The sequence below is a fragment of the Enhydra lutris genome, unplaced genomic scaffold (genome assembly GCF_002288905.1).
Source record: "Enhydra lutris kenyoni isolate GAN:26980312 unplaced genomic scaffold, ASM228890v2 scaffoldscaffold26, whole genome shotgun sequence".
NCBI lineage: Eukaryota > Metazoa > Chordata > Mammalia > Carnivora > Mustelidae > Enhydra > Enhydra lutris.
In genome coordinates, this window is record NW_019154110.1 from 17481724 (window position 1) to 17499576 (window position 17853).

At 36.4% G+C, this 17853-nt stretch overlaps 1 protein-coding gene across 2 annotated transcripts in view; it reads right to left on the reverse strand.

Moving 5' to 3' along the window:
• The window catches only part of LOC111151294 (syntaxin binding protein 4), a 157371-nt gene that overhangs the window by 118631 nt on the left and 20887 nt on the right, over nucleotides 1-17853 (reverse strand). The window contains exons 2-6 of one of the 2 annotated variants that reach the window (XM_022509184.1): nucleotides 15882-16005; nucleotides 13123-13229; nucleotides 12540-12759; nucleotides 11463-11541; nucleotides 5031-5125 (exon numbers count right to left, since the gene is read on the reverse strand). In XM_022509184.1, coding sequence (XP_022364892.1) covers nucleotides 5031-5125; nucleotides 11463-11541; nucleotides 12540-12759; nucleotides 13123-13178 — 450 coding nt within the window. In that variant the 5' untranslated portion in view covers nucleotides 13179-13229; nucleotides 15882-16005. The remainder of the gene's footprint in view (nucleotides 1-5030; nucleotides 5126-11462; nucleotides 11542-12539; nucleotides 12760-13122; nucleotides 13230-15881; nucleotides 16006-17853) is intronic. The other variant, XM_022509183.1, reaches the window with a different exon arrangement.

Genomic DNA, 17853 nt, shown 5'->3' on the forward strand with positions numbered 1-17853 from the left:
TTATTTGTGGAGCATAACAAATAACATGGAGGACAAGGAGAGATGGAGAGGAGAAGGGAGTTGGGGGAAATTGGAAGGGGAGGTGAACCATGAGAGACTATGGACTCTGAAAAACAATCTGAGGGTTTTAAAGGGGTGGGGGGTGGGGGGTTAGGGGAACCAGGTGGTGAGTATTAGAGAGGGCACGGATTGAATGGAGCACTGGGTGTGGTGCAAAAACAATGAATACTGTTATGCTGAAAAGACATAAAAAATTAAAAAAAAAAAGTCCCTTTTGAACTTCTCCCTAGAGGTAATACATCTTATACGTTTGGTTCAATATTCCTGAGTATTTTATTATATAATACCTGGTATCTACTAAAAACAAATGTGTAATAGATATACATGTTTTAAAGCAGGGCAATAAAATAAAAATTCCATGAGTACATTTAAGAATTATAAAACTGCCAATAGGGCTGAATTCATGTCATACTCCTGTCCTACTACACAAGAGGTAACCACTACTATTGAACTGTGGGATTATCATCCCCGTATGACTTATTTTAAGATGCCTGGTCACATACCCAGGTATCCCTAATGTGTTATTTTTTCTTTTTTTTTGCTAAGTTTTAGCTTCATAAAAATGCTGCAGGTAGTCCTAATTCTGAAACTTGCTTTTTTCACCCTACAGTATGGTTTCATCATTCATCTGTATATGCTATTTTAACATCAGCACATTCATTTTCACTGATAAATACCTGATTAGATGAGTATGTCACAATTTACTCATCTACCCTCCAGCACACTGAGGCTTTCTGCTTACCAGGAATGTTAACAATGAACATTCTTATACACGTCTACTCTAGCACCTAGATACAACTTTCTTTAGGGTGTATACTCAGGAGAAGTATTGGTGGGTCTTTTTTGACTGACTGTAGGACTTTTTTATGTTTAAGATTTTATTTATTTATTTGACAGACAGAGATCACAAGTAGTCAGAGACACAGGCAGAGAGAGAGAGAGGAAGCAGGCTCCCCGCTGAGCAGAGAGCCCGATGCAGGGCTCGATCCCAGGACCCCGAGACCAAGACCCGAGCTGAAGGCAGAGGCCTCAACCCACTGAGCCACCCAGGCGTCCCTTATTGTAGGACTTTAAAAATATTTTGGATAGCAATATTTTATATTATGTGTATTACAAGTATTTTCTCCCAGTTTTCAGCACAACTTTTTACTTTTTAATATTTTCTTTATGGAGTTCTTTATGGACAGTTCCCAGGCATGTTTGCATACCATTATTTCATGTTTTTATAAACATATATAATAGGGTATCTGGGTGGCTCAATCGGTTAAGCATCCAACTCTTGATTTCGGCTTGGGTCATGATCTAGGAGAAGTGAGATAGAGCCCTGCGTCGGGCTCCATGCTGGGTGTGGAGTCTGCTCCAGATTCTCTTTCTCCTTCTCCCTCTGTCCCTCCCACTCTTCTTCCTCAAAAAAAAAAAAAAAAAAAAAAAAAAAAAGCATATAAATGATAAACTTGAAATTTAAAACAGATTGTCTCTTGGGGAGAGGGAGAGGTGTATATGATCAAGAAGAAACACAAAGGCAATGTCAAAAATTCTGATTCTTAGCTGGGTGGTGAGTACAGGTGGGTTTGTTTTATTATTCTTAAACTGTACATATACAGTATAATCAATCTATGTATGACTGATGTTTTCATGTAAAGAAATAAAAACAATTTTACAAAAGTAATGCAAACAAAACACCTGCCACAGAAGGTACGAAATATGATTATTATTATACTAAGTATAATGGAACTTTATCAAGTACAATGGAACTTTATCTGGAGCCAAACTTTAGAAATTTACTCTAGATGAAAACAGCATATTGGTGAGGTAAGCTCATAAATTTAAATGGAAAATAATTTATTTTTGGTCAAAAAACAAGTTCCAAAAATTTCTTGAATAAGTAATGTCATCTTTTAACCTTAAGCAAAAATGCAAACTGTTTAATGGACAAATAAAAGTCCTTAACTTTTTCTAATGTCTGAAGGATGAATTTTAAAAATGTCACTTCTTTACAATAATCATCACATACTTCCCAACCTAATATAAAGAACAACTCATTAACTGTAATCAGACATGGGGTATGCCATTGCTCACTACAGCTTTCTTCAAACGCTACAGAAATGGCAAGAGGTAAAGTAAATATCAGCACAATGGCATCTGTATCCCAAAGCATCTTTCTCAGGTACAAAAATACACGTAGGATGGAAGTACAATAATCCTTGGTCTTCAAGCCAACTAATAAACTGTATACCTACTTGCTGTGTTTACCATGCCTACTTATGAGTCTAACATTAGGATTAAATGAGACCCACAGTACTCATAAAAAGGCTTTAAAAATATAGCACTGCAAATACCTATGGTGAAATTATTTTAAAATATCTGTATATTAAATCATCCTCAGAGTATTCGTAGAAAGACGCAATCCATTTTTCAGAAAAGGAATTAATAAATAAGTAGTTTAGCATTAGAAATTATTTTCTAGTATATCCTGATACAAAACTGGTTACTTAGACTGGTGAAACAGAGGATTTCATGAAGACAATGCCATAAATAGATATATATATATGATTATATATATGTATATATCTTTTTTTTTTTTTAAAGATTTTATTTATTCATTCGACAGAGAGAGATCACAAGTAGGCAGAGAGGCAGACAGAGAGAGAGAGGAGGAAGCAGGCTCCCCACCAAGGAGAGAGCCCGATGCGGGGCTCGATCCCAGGACCCTGGGATCATGACCTGAACCGAAGGCAGAGGCTTTAACCCTCTGAGCCACCCAGGTGCCCCTATATATGTATATATCTTGACAGGTAATTTCCTTTAGCAAATTCTAACTTCTCTGTTTTTCTTGAGAATTGTACTGAGTAGGCTATTTACTTCATAACCACATGATTAGTCAACACCTTTCCTTGTGGAATCTTATTATAACACAAATTTCCTAGATGCTATATGTAATATATTTATAGAAGATAAAGGAAAAAGATAATTTTATTTCATTTAAAATATTTGATCCCATTGGCCTGATCTGTTACTGAATAGTAAATATGTTAAAAATATAATAGATAATAAAATTGAATCTGTCTACAAAATAACAACTGAAATAGAAGGACCTATTTCAAAAGGAATGATACAGATATTATTACATTATTATGCAACCAAACAAAAAAGGAAGAGTAGCTTAGCAAATATTTTGGTAGATAGGAGCTAATTTGGATTCTGGAAAAAAAAAATTCTTATTAAGGAAGATGCCGTTTCATACTCTGAAAACACAGAATGCTCTACTAAATAAAGTCATTAAATATACTTTGAATAAGAAGAAGCTGAATTAACACAGAATGTGGGCCGCCTTTGCTATAATACTGTCATTTTATTTTTCCAGAAAAATAATTTGTTTAGGCTAAAAGGAGGACCAAACCCTGGAAATTCTGATTCAACAGTCAAACAACTCAAATTTCTCAGAATCAATATAGATTTAGATGATTTTCATACCTAAGCAATTAATTAGATTTTTTTAAAAAATCATGGGCTAGGAAAACTTAAATTGGGTAAGAAAACAAAGGCTGCCAAGTCAAGTCATTAGCTGGATAACTTTCGCCTTACCCAGAGAAACAGTATTAAATCTGGATGTTTAGAAATGCATATTAAAGCAACATCATTAAAAAACAATAACTTCTTTATTTTTTAGATATTTATAGGTGTTTTTACACCTCAAATATACATTTTTAAAAAATGTTAATATTAACTGATTGTAAACCTTGGCAGATTTAGTCAGAATTAGTCAGAACTTACATTTAAGTCACCAATAAAAAGAGAGTACAAGTTAGCAAAAGAGATTCAGGATTTTGAAAACCTAAACAAGCTATCTTAAGTATCTAATTAATTGGAAAGTTTAATGAGCACAGACCAGGTGCTTAAACAGTGGTAGGTGTACTAGATATCATCATGAAGAAACTTAATCTTGTTGTCAAAACAAAATACACAAAAGACTGTACAGCACCACAGAGTGATGTTGTGCTATAGATGTGTAAAATAAGGCAATATTAACCCAAACTATAATAGTTAGCAAAATCTGGACACAGGAGTTGCAATTGAGTTAGCATGTGAACGCTGGGCAAGAGTCAAGTTGACTCTGGAAAAGGTATTTGGTACAGGACTATTCAAGCAAAGGTATGAATGTGGGAATAAATGCAATGTGTATTTATTATAGCTGTGCACTTTCAACTCTCCCTAAAACGCATAGGTATGACTGTGGGAATAAATGCAATGTGTATTTATGGTAGCTGTGCACTTTCAAACTCTCCCTAAAATGTAAAAAAAAAAAAAAAAAAATCATTATTCATGAAAAATGACAGGAAAATAGAGGCTGTAGACCTACAGCACTATATCCATTTTTATATTTAAAAAAAGATAGCACATTTTTGCTGTGCGCTCCCAGGTCACCTGATAGGAAAAGCTCTAACATGCTTTTTTACTTTTACTTCTTCCTTTTTAATCACCTACATTTCTTTGACATACAGAAGCTCTCAATATTTCACTCTCCCCAGGACTAATTTTTGGTGCCTCTTAGTACACTGCTACCAGCTTCTTTATATTTAGTGAGCATCTATTTTGTTCTTTAGGATTTAGTTTCCCTTTGCTTTTTAAAAAGTTGCACTTACTGCTATTACACATACTTGGGCATAATTCATTCTCTGTTTCCTTTGATTCTACACTGTAAAACATCACGTTTGTTTTATTCCTACACAGGAGGAAACTGATTAATTTGGTGTCAGTTTAGGTTACAAAAGGTTTTATTTCTATTTTGTACTTGTGAGTGGGCTGCTCAACTCAAACATAATTAAAACTCAAACTGCCATTCATTTAATCGCAAAAAAGTAATTCTTCAAGGAAGTAATGGCTCCAGTCCTTCCTTTATCCTCTCAGAGAATGAGAACACTTCCTTACTTCTATTTTACAGAAGAAAAATGGAAATTTAAAGTATTTACCATTTCCAATTTCTCTGCCTTGAGGCGAACAGAGGGATTTAGGGCAATCTTCTTTCCTTGTGGTCCATAATTATCAGTCCATGCAGGGGCAATATCTAAGAGACAACAGGGTGTACGTTAATTGGAAACTTAATTGGAATAGAACTTTTCATTTGACAGGATGTGTTCTGGGCTCCTGCTGTTCAAAAATAATTCTGGCTAATCAGTTGGCAGTTTTTACTTTTGTTTTCATTATTTTTTTTTCTTTAAATCTAAAATGTATCATATAAATCACCCTCACTTGAGCACTAAAAGATATAATACAAAAAGAATGGCCAATTATGCCTTAAATCCCATGGAAATATTAATTTAAAAGACAAACATACATCCTACCAGTACCCCATCATCAAAATGCCTTACTAATTGTAAATTGAAGCCTTATCTTCCAAAATAAGTAAAATCAAGTTAGGAATTCAAAAATATCATGATATTTCTTTGGCAGAAGCGGTTTTGTTACGGAGTTCTCAAGGTACTATGGAAAAACTCATAAGTGCAAATTGTTTCAAGTTTGCACATAAAGTATGATACAGACTAGGAACTTTTGGAACCCCTTACTTTACATTAAGGTTATATTTCAGGAAGCATAGATGGACTTCCACAAGTTGAGTTTCATACATCTCTCACCCATTCTAATGCCTTCTTAATCTACACTGATGATTTAGATGAGCCTTCGTCCTTTTTGCATGAATAAGAGATCAGATGCCACAAAGGATTAGACCTTGAAAAATTATTTGTTTTAATATGCCAAAGTATGTAAAACAAATTCTTGTAATTCATGTCAATCCTTGTATCTAAATTGTCACTATTCTAAATACACTTCTAAATGGTATTTTACTAGTTCTACATAGAAACAAGAGGAAGAGAAAAAACTTTTTGAAATGTCACATCTTTATGCAGTGTTTTAATTTTTTTTTAATTTCTCAGAGCATCTGTCTCTAAGTACAAAATGATTTGCATTCTCTTTCTTAAGAACATAAGAAGCGCATATGAAAATAAATAGTCTTCCTCTAAACCTTTAACACATCCTTAACATTCTATGTAAAATCTTGAATATAGCTTATAGGTGTCAAGATCATAAAAAAAAAAAATGGTTACTGACTTTTAGCTTCAAATGGAATCAAACCTTGAGGAAGAGTGATTTTAGTACAGTAGAATTTTTACATTTCTGATAAAAGCAGCAAAGTCTCTTTTGTCATCATGATACTTAATTGTTAGCCACAAGACAAAAAATAGTATATATGTATATATATGTCTTTTTTTCTTTTTTTCTCTTAAGAGAAATTCTGTGCCAAACCTACAGTGTGGCACAAAAGATCAGCATGGAGTAGAGTGGTATAGAAGACCAAAGAGCAGGGAAGTCAAACTTTATTTTTCATTTTTAATGTTTGGATTTGGGAGGCTTGTCAATGACCTTCAGCTTGACGCCTGACCTGTAATTAAGGAACATGAGCACTAGCAGGTGGACCCAAACTAGCCTAATCGTGATTTTAGACCAATAATCCTCCTCCTGGGAGTGAATTACCCTGTGCAAGTGTTAAGTATGTGGAAGGGCTAGGGGATGGAAGGGAGACAGAGCAGAAAGGGACAGGGAGGAACAGGGACACACACACACAGCAACCACACACACTGAGGCATGCATTCTCACTTATGTATTCCTATACATAAGCATAAAAATTTGCCGTCTGTAACAGTGGAAATGACAGCAGATCAGCTCTTATTTATGCTTACTTTGAGCCAGGCAATGCACTAAGTACTTCACAGAGATGAGCTCATTAAGCTTTACGATAGCCATAATGACATAGGTATCATTATTGCCATCCCAAAGATGGAGAGATCAAGGTCCCAAAAGGTAAAGAAACCAGCTTATGATCACACAGCTAGGAAGTGACCATGTCAGGATTCTAGTCTCTTGTGACTCCCAAAGCCATGATTCCTAAATGTCATCAGTATCTTTCATCATGTTTTCTCATCTGTAAAGTAGTTAGAATAAAATAGTGCACCTTACAGAAATTGTAAAGGTAAAATATAGAATCAGAGAAAACTACTATGAACACTAGAGAATACTGTTTGTTTGTGTTTAAGTAGGCTCCAGCGTGGAGCCCAACATGGGGCTTGAACTGGCGACCCTGAGATAAAGACCCGAGCTGAGATCGAGAGTCACACGCTTAACAGACTGAGCCACCCACGCACCCTTAGAATATTGTTAATATTAACAAACAGATGTATAAACAGGAGATTTAAAGTAAAATTACAGTAACTCCCCCCTGCCCCGCATATTTAACAATATGCAGTCATGGCTTAACAAAATCCCACTTTCTTTCGGCCAACCTTCCCCTAAACCTGTACCTTTGAGCCAAAACCTCAGGAGGATTTGTGCATAAATCCGGCATGCTTTGGTGATTCAGAGGAGCTTGACCTGAAAAGCTGCTCATAGACAGACAGCTTTCCCCATTTGCTGGTGACATCTCTCAGTTCTGGCCTCAAGCTCTTGATTTGCTCCTCTCCGGGGGAGTGAGGATTTTCAAAGGATACCTTATTATTCTCTTGGATCTTCTCTTCTATTCCTCTTTTTAGGGGAAGAAAGGGAATGTTTTAAGAGGGCAGGATCAAAACCATTTGGTTTATACCACGAACCCTCCATGGATATTTTCCCCCATCACTATTTTGTTTCAGTTATAAAACCTTAGTGTGGGAGGATTACAGTTTGTGTTCTGGTAAAGTTAAAGTAATGATAATATTTCTTCATGCAATAATTCTTCACTCATTTTTTCAGGAATGTCTGTAGTATGCTTTGAGCTCACAAATTCATGCATTAGTCAGCTTATAGCAATAGTAAACGACTCTGAGTTCTGAAATAAGACATTTATATAATAGTTTTTAAAAAACATATTCAAGTATTATATGGATTTTTAAAATTCTAACCAGTTTTACACTTTGGAATAATTTTGAGATGGGAATATGGGTAGATTTGCTTCAATTCAGTTTGTTTTTGTTGAGATTAACATTAAAACTTGTTTATATTTTTTGAATAAATACCAACTGGCTGAAGAAGTTTAGATGTGACAGTTAAGGGTCTAATTTGGGAAAAATCTATAATTAAGTGCTTATAACAGACAAATCACAATGTATGTAAGTTACCTAGAGATAATCTGGAGTTAATTTTGTTCTTTTTTTCCCCCTAGAAAGATCTGGATTACTACACTTACGTGAAAATAAAAAAATAAGACTACCTCAATGCTAATTCTACCCTAGAAAAGTGTTCAATTTTAATTGTATTTTAATATTTACTTTTCAGAAGGAAAAAATGAAACAAGATGGGATCGGGAGGGAGACAAACCATAGGAGACTCTTAATCTCACAAAACAAACAGGGTTGCTAGGGGAAGGGGGTAGGGAGAGGGTGGTTGGGTTATTGACATTGGGGAGGGTATGTGCTATGGTGAGTGCTGTGAAGAGTGTAAGCCTGATGATTCGCAGACCTGTACCCTTGGGGCTAATAATGCATTATATGTTAATTGAAAAAAAAAGAAAAAAATATTTACTTTTCATACAGCTCACTCAAATATATTTTCATTAAATCATTTTTCTATTATAAAATATAGCACTCTTTCTTTTAGTCACTTATGTGAATTTACCTCATTTTATTCATTATTCTGGGATCTCTTCATTTTTTTTTTTTTTAAGATTTTTATTTACTTATTTGACAGAGAGAGATCACAAGTAGGCAGAGAGGCAGGCAGAGAGAGAGGAAGGGAAGCAAGCTCCCTGCTGAGCAGAGAGCCCGATGCGGGGCTCGATCCCAGGACCCCGGGATCATGACCTGAGCCGAAGGCAGAGGCTTAACCCACTGAGTCACCCAGGTGCCCCGGGATCTCTTCATTCTAATCAGATCTGCCTCCTAGGATGACCTGATATCTAGCTCATCCTTTGTTCTGTGCTTTTGCTCACGGTGCTTCCTTCACTTAGGAAGATCTCCACCCATCAATCGATGTTTACCACTTCTTGCCTGATCTGGATGATGTCTGATTTTCGCTAAGAAATTTCTACATGTTGTGACAAATTCTTTACTATGTACTAATTTGGGGGGTGAGGGGAGGATGCAAAACTGAATTAAAGAATGGGAGCTTTTGTTTCCAGTCTAAAAATATCCCCGAAATATTATCTGAGCTACACAATAGTCAGTGGGTTCTGTAATATTAATAATAACAGCAAAATTTACTGAGCATATGCTATGTACCAATTACAATGCTAAGTGCCTGATATGCATGATCTCATTTAATATTCATAAAGACCCACGAGGCAACTATTTCAAGGTTATACAGCTAATAAGCTGGAAGCGAAGAAATGAATCTTTACATTTGCATTCAGAGCCTGTGACTTCCCTACACCACACTCTGGCCACTTCTTTCCTTCTCCACTTTGTTCACATCTTCACACTATCTGGACAAGATAGTATGACCCTTTGAATACAGAAACCACCCGTACCCTGCTCTAGTTAACACAGAATACCACAAATGGTAGTTATTCAATAAAATAAACACATACATACATGTTTTCTAATCTGAATGATGAAGGTTTTTTTTTAACCTATGTTTTATTTCACCATAGACTCTTAAGTATCTCATGGAAAATATCCTAATTCCTTCATAATTCCTACTGAACTATGTTTTCTACATACATGACATGCTCGGTAAGTGGTTCTTGAATAAATAAAAGACTAAGAGAGGCAATGAGCAGTCCAATGACTTTCAAAATTAAAATCGTTACATAAATGTATCCTCACCATTGCTCACTTCTTTCATCTATATTTTTTTTCTTCTTCACAAGTGTTCACAGTTTAAAATAAAAACAATACATCAAGAGAATGGAAATTAATTCCATAAAAGGGATAATACTGGGGCACCTGGGTGGCTCAGTGGGTTAAAGCCTCTGCCTTTGGCTCAGGTCATGATCCCGGGGTCCTGTGATCGAGCCCCGCATCAGGTTCTCTGCTCAGCAGGGAGCCTGGTTCCTCCTCTCTCTCTGCCTGCGTCTCTGCCTACTTGTGATCTCTGTCTGTCAAATAAATACATAAAATCTTAAAAAAAAAAAGAATACTAATAAAATTTCTAAGAGTCAAGGAATCCCTCTAAGTAGGAAGGGCATTTAATTTACGGCTAGAGATTGCTACCAACCCACTGGTAAATACTGGCCTCCAAATCAGAGGAAAAAACTGTGGAATCCGCTATAAATTCCCAATAAGTGTGGTGCCTATGTGCTGTGGTCTGAAAGTCTGTGTCCTCCCCAAATGCCTATTTCAAAATCCTAACCCACAAGGTGATGGTATTCGGAGATGGGGCCTTTTGGGGGGGGCTGAGGTCACGAGGGTGAAGCTCTCCTGAATGGGATTAGTATTGTGACTGAAGAGACCGCACAGGTCTCCATGTGAGGATACAATGGGAAGTCTGCAACCTGAAAAAGGCTCTCACTGGGACCATGCTAGCACCATGATCCTGGATTTCCAGCCACCAGAACTGTTAGAAATACATGTCTGCTGTTTATAAGCTACCCAGTCCATGGTATTTTGTCACAGCAGCCCAAATGGATGAAGATACCATGTACTTTATGCTAATTTGTCCTTATTTTGCAATTCTGATCTAGACTAATGCTATTAAAAATTAAAATATACAGGTAACAACTTACATTATAATTTTTAGACATATGTAATTAACTCTTCCTTTCCTTAAGCATTGGTTTTTGATTGTTGTTGTACTTAATTTTTGGACATAATTTAAAGGGAAAGTTTTTTTCTTGATATTGGAGCTACAGATAGCTACTTCACAGTTTGATAAAAAGCAATTTTTTTAATGGGTGGCTCACACAATTAACATTTTATTGTTTTAAAAAGTCAGTAAATCATTTCATGGTAATTATAACTAAAATATTCAATTCATAATACTGATGTTCTTTTTAATTTACATCTATACGATCTCTTCTTAAAAAAACCAAAAACATATTTTTTTTCTTAAGCTATGCTCCCATCTATAATTTCTCTGAAAGGTGCATTTAATGAACCTCACCAGTATTTCCCTAAAAGGACAAGGCAACCTAATCTTGATTTAAAGAAGAGTTTACATTATTTGATTTCAACAATTCATTGATTACTACAGCTTCACAGACACCGTTATGATAATGCATCTTAAAATTTCAACCCTTTGTTCAAGAAAATTTCTAATAAAAGATCGAATCTAACAGGGACCATTGCACAATACATTCATTTTGCTCTTTTATTCACTGAAGGAAAAAAGGCATAATGCACCCTTCTTTAAAGTCTACTAAGTCACATTATGTACTCCTCATTGAGAAAGAGTAATTGAAAGAAATAATAATAAAGAGGAATTAAATGTGCATTTACCTGTATTAGACATATCCGTAGGGCTGTTTCCCGAAGAAGTAATTGGAGTCTGTTCTGTTTTCTTGTATCCAGTTTTCATCTATGAAAGAAAAGGAAGAACATAAAATGTCATTTTCTAAAGTAGGTCAAAGACCAGACTAGAAGCTCACGTTAACATAAAAAGAATGGTTTAAGAGATTAAAGCAGTAATCCAAAAAAATATGAAATCTCTAAAATTTTGTTATATTTATCTCCAAGCAAAGCATTTCAGAATTAACGAACAACTGCTTTCAGCTCTGCCATGTCCAAGGACAACAAAATATAAGGCCACGCACCTTATCTTTGAAAAGGTATTACAACCCCAGATAAAAAAGTATAAGGGGCTGACAGAAAATCTTACACTCTGTATCTTACTAGCAGGTTCCCGAAACTGAAATTGCCTTTGACAAATTTTATGCCATTGACTGAAAGCCTACCTGAATTTCCTATTTTGTTTTATAGCTCACATATATTTTAAGAGTACATGCTCTATTTTATAACTTTGATTTTTTAGGGCCCTGTTGCAATTAGTAATCAACTGTCGATTCTGATGTAGAAACTCCCTCTTCTGGGTGAGTCTACTGGGGTGAACTAGGTATTAGCATGCACACGTGAGGGAACCATAGCCACCTACACTGGGTAATGAGGATTAGCCTCATTGTGCAGGAGAAAAAGCTAAGGAACAAGAAGGAAGACTGACTGTCTTCAGTCAAGCAGGAAACAGAAATAAGAATAAATTAAACCATATTAGAGATTTTCTGAAAATAAATATGACATTCCTAACATAGTTTTGAATGACAACTAGACATATCTCCTCGAGGCCATTCCTGATCATGACTTTCCGGACAAAAGACACACTGACTTGAAAAATTATATTATTGATAGCACAGTATTAAAAATATTAAACAGAAAAAAAAAAAGAAAAGCACTTTCAAGGAAATATAAATCTGTTAAAAAAAAACTACACTAACAAAATTAAAATTCTATTGCATATAACAAACATAAAAACATACAGGGGATTTACGGACTGCATAAATATACAGAGAAATGTAAGATTACCTGATTTATCCTAAAAGAAGGTAAAATGGTATCTGTAGTTTGGGGAGTAGATGAGGTCTTTGGAATTAGTGTTTCAGGGGGAGATGGAAGAAGGCTAAATGTCGAGACTTGAGGTCCATATTCTCCTGAAGCTTGTAAAAGAGATGTACAAGATGGATTTCCTGGATGACTGCCATCAGATTTTTGTCTTATGAACGCTATCTCCCAAACAGATTCTGACCTAGCATTAAAAAGAAATCACTTTATGGATATAGTGTGGATACAGTACAGCTGAATTTTAAGATAATGTTTCAATTATTATTAAAATATACTTGTTTTGGGGGTGCCTGGGTGGTCGGTTAAAGCAGCCAACTCTTGATGTCAGCTCAGGTCACAATCTCAGAGTTGTGAGATCAAGCCCCATGTTGGGTTTTGCTGCTCAGTGAGTGAGGAGTCTGCTTGAGATTCTCTCTCTTCCTCTGCCCTCCCCCACCCGGCTCACATGCATGCTCTTTTAGGATCTAAACTATTTAAACCTCTTAAGTTACTGTTTTTGAGAAGACATGCTAATTAACTCATTCTATTTTATGAATAGGATAGTTACCTCAACTTGGCTCTGGTAATTATGCTTTTTGCTTCTTCAAAGGATACACCAATCATAGATTCCTTGTTTATTGAGACAAGTTGATCTCCTGGCTTCAAACGTCCATCCTAACAAAAGTAGTAATAAATATAAAGAAATTAATAATGATGGTGTTTAAAAAAACAAACTGATGCAACTAAACAAACAAACAAAAAATTTAGTGAACAGTCTTTTAAGAAGGAGTAAAAAGAAAATCTTAGACAAAAAAAACCTCACTAGCAAAAAGTTTTTACTAAAGCCTGGTTTGCTTACATACGGAATGAAATGGAACAGTTCCTGTATATGTGAGCTGAATTTGCACACTAAGGAATCCTGAAGACACACATGAAGACATAGCCAGGTACACCAGGAAAAGACCCATTTTAAAAGGTTGGTACTACAGTGCCTGGGTGGCTCAGCTGGTTAAGTGTCTGCCTTTGTCTCAGGTCATAATCCCAGGGTTCTGGGAATGAGCCCCCTGTCAGTCTCCCTGCTCAGTGGGGAGTCTGTTTATCCCTCTCTTAAGACTCCCTCTGCCCCTCCCCATTCTCTCTCTCTCTCTCTCTCTCTCTCCAATAAATAAACAAATCTTAAATAGAAATAAAAACACACTTACTGCTATCTCTCAACACTGAATACTGAGTACACAGGAAGATATATAAATAAATATAAAATATTAATCAAAAAAACTTCATGGAAACATGTTATTTCAAATGCTATGTAAAAGAAACTATCAACTAAATGCATAATGACTCTATGACCCGTCTAAATTACAAACATTATTTTAAAAATTAAACTGAAAAAGGAAACGCTTTTAAAATACATAAAATTTTAAATTTGTATTTTATAAATATAACTAGTAAAGTGAGAGAACACAATACAATTGCTATATTCACTATATTTTGCTATATAATATGCTGTATTTTTTTCCCTTCCACTGATTAATGTATGAGGAGTAAAACGCAATAGTAATGCTGGAAAAGACTAAGCAGTATGGAGAGAGCATCCACTATAGGGATCCTACATGTTCAGTGAAATCAAAGAGCTGATTTTGTAAAATTTTGTAAACACAGTTCTGTACTGCTTGGGCCCAAACCTTAGTACAGAGTTCGGTTACATATGCATTTAAATCAACTCTACCAAGACATACTCAGACATTCACATACATTAGCTTGCAATTTAATATGTGAAATTTTACCTTCAGGACGGTTAACTCAAGGTTAAGATGAAATGGCAGTAAACAAGAGAAACAACGCGTTTCTTTCGCCACAGGCAAAAGGATAAGGCTAATAATAGGGGAGAATGAACAAAATCCCAGAGTGCTTATTTCCAGGAGGAAGGGTGGGGAATGTGGGGAATGTGATCAGGAATGCCTCAGTAGCACTTAAGATTTTCTACTTTTTAAATCAAGTGGTGAATGCTAAGCAGATTCATAGGTGTTCATTCTATTATTACGCTTCATTTACATGTGTCAAGTATCACATTATAAAAAAGAAAAGAGGGGCGCCTGGTTGGCTCACTTGGTAAAGCACACAACTCTTGATCTCAGGGTTGTGCGTTCAAGTCCTATATAGGGCATGGAGTCTACTTAAAAAGATAAAATAAAATAAAAAAGAAATTCTCCATTTCCCAAAATAAAAAGAGCTCATAATATCTGCCCGAAATTAATTAGGCTGAATTATGTTTGGTTCTATATTCCAAAACTGTTCTTGGAAATAAGGGTCAAATGGAGAAATTTTTAATCTAATTTTAAAATAAGTATATTAATAAATGAGTCAAATTAAATAAATGCCATTATTAAATCCAGCTCTAGCCTATTTGGAATCTACAAAGGAGTTCCTTATTAGAATCAGCTTAATAAAGTAGATTACAGCTGAAATTTAATGGCTATACTACTATTGACTTGTATCACAAAGCCTAGCAACAATTTAGGAGAAAAAGTGGAGAAAATGAAGAAAGCCCTGTTTCATTGGAGCAAAGCATACAAAGGCCATTGACAAGGAAAGAAAGGATTTTTTAGAATCGGGGTGGCAGACGGTAATAACAGTAAATATTGCCAGGTGACAATTTTTTCAACTGGCAGGAGACTTCAGAAGGCAGTGGACAGACGTGGAAAGAACACAAGGTTTGGCAGCCAGACAGACCCAATACAAACCTGAGCTCTACAACTGGCTAGCTAGATGTTCATAAACAAATAGAGGAAGAGGAAAGGGGCTGGGGGAGTCACACAGTCTCATCTACAGAACTACATTCAAAACTGTTGGAGGTAGCTCCTGTGTCCACGCCTCTCATACATACCACAGCAGCTATCAGGGTTGCAGAGAAAAAGGCTACAGAAAACAGAGGTAGGCAACAGGATTTCGGTAGACCTGCTATCTCCTACATCCTCCTTTCAGACGTATTAGCAACACAGCGGGAAAAGCTCTCATGAACACAACATGTATCTTATATTACAGCACACTGATGTCCAGCAGGACAAGGGTCAGAGAAGAAAGGAAGAATAATGCTTTCTGATGGTGGCTTCTGGTGTTTATATATATTTTTTCTTCCTAAAAAGTATTTACAGTGGTGTTTTTTTTTCTTTGCCTCCTAGAACAAGATCTTAGCTGATCGTGTGAATTTCTGAACCTGTTTAAAAGTCAGAACCTGCAAACTCAAGCAAAGCTATTTCTGTTAGAGTCTGGCATTCAAACCAGTGAGCCCTGCCCCAGTTGGATGAATGTATATGTGAAGATACTAACTTTGGGGACATGCTGAGGCTTCTTCCATACCGTCTGGGTTTGGATACAGCAGTTACTGAGCAACTGTACAACTTTCACGTGCCCTCCTTCCACATGTCAGGTCTGCATTCTTTCCCATCAACATCTACAAAAGCGTTAAAAAAGTAATAAAGTACTCATGACCATGTACATGTTTCTATTGAAAACTACCTGTGCTGTTCACTTATAATGACCATTATATAGTTTTCTAAATAACATGTTACTATATTACCGTACCATGGACACGGACTGACTCTGATTTAACTAACTCCTTAGTCCTAAATACTAAGGAATGCTCCTGCAAGACTTCTGGTTCCTTTCCCACACGTTCAGAAACTGTCAACTTCTATAGCCTGCCGGTTATTAATTTGCACTTTAGGCAAGTTGCATAATCTCTCTGAGACTTGATTTTCCTAGCTGTAAAGTGAAGATAAATACATATCACGCAAGGTTGCTATTAGTAATTAAATAACATACATAAAATCCTAGCACATTGTAGGTGTTAAATAAAAGTGAGCTGAATCAAAACTCCGTGCCTGCTGTAATTCTCACGTTGTTAGCAAATTTAGTCCTGTTACTCCTCAAATTAAGAACCTTTAGGGATGCCGAGTTAGATCAGTCAGTTAAGTGCCGGGCTCTTGATTTTGGCTCAAGTCATGATCTCAGGATCGTGAGATCAGGCTCCCTGCTGGGTGTAGAGCCTGCTTAAGATTCTCTCTTTGCCCCCTGCCCCTACCCGCCTCCTTCTCTTAAAAAACAACAAAAACCTTTAATGGCTGTCCATGGGTAAGAAAAGTTGAAACTCCGTAACTTTGCAAACCCAGCACAACAAGCTAGCTGCAACCAACTTTTTTCAGCCTTCCTGAAAAAAGCCTTACTTCCCTCCTCAACACATAAATGTTTCATTCGAGTCTCAAAAAATGTTCTTCAAACCAGCCATGGTCTTTGGAACCTTAATGCTTTTACCCATCCTAATTCCTGTCTAGAATGCCACCACCAACCCTGCCACTTCTCTGATAAACTCGCCCTTGAACTTCACAGCCAAACGCAAACATTTTCTCTGCGTTAAGTTTGCCCCACTGCCTGGAAATACTTAATTGTTCCTCTCTCTCTGCTCCAAAAGCACTTTAACTTACCTCTGTTATTGTATTTACTTTGTACTGTCCCTATCTGTTTACATATCTTTTTTTCTCCCATTAGAGCACCTTAATCCACCCATTTCCAAACTAACAGCAATGATTATTTCAGTCGGCCAGAACCATGTCCTTTTCACGAGTTTTTCCCCCAGCATAGTGCCGGGTACAGAGTAAGTCCACAATCAGCTGATCAGGGGCAGGAAACAGTCTGAGGAAGTTAAGGTGGCTCTGACAGAAGTAATAATGGCAAAGGAGAGAAGAGAGTGACTTGTAAAGTGAATGCTCTTGGCTGCTACTCCTTCCTTCAGCTCCCAACAATGGGACTGGTTTCTTGACACTGTGTCATCCAGAGGCTCCCAGGGATATGCTCAGCATATTCTGAAACCAGGACCTCTGTGTGAGAAAGGAATCCATCAAAATCCTTGAGAACACAGGCAGCAACCCCTTCAACCTCAGCCGCAGCAACTTCTTCCTAGGAACATCACCAAAAGCAAAGGAAGCAAGGGCAAAAATGAACTATTGGGACTTCATCAAGATCAAAAGCTTTTGCACAGCAAAGGAAACAGTTAACAAAACCAAAAGACAACTGACAGAATGGGAGAAGATATTTATAAATGACATATCAATAAAGGGCTAGTATCCAAAATCTATATAGAACTTATCAAACTCAACACCCAGAGAACAAATAATCCAATCGAGAAATGGGCAGAGGACATGAACAGACATTTCTGCAAAGAAGACACCCAGATGGCCAACAGACACATGAAAAAGTGCTCCAAATCACTCGGCATCAGGGAAATACAAATCAAAACCACAAT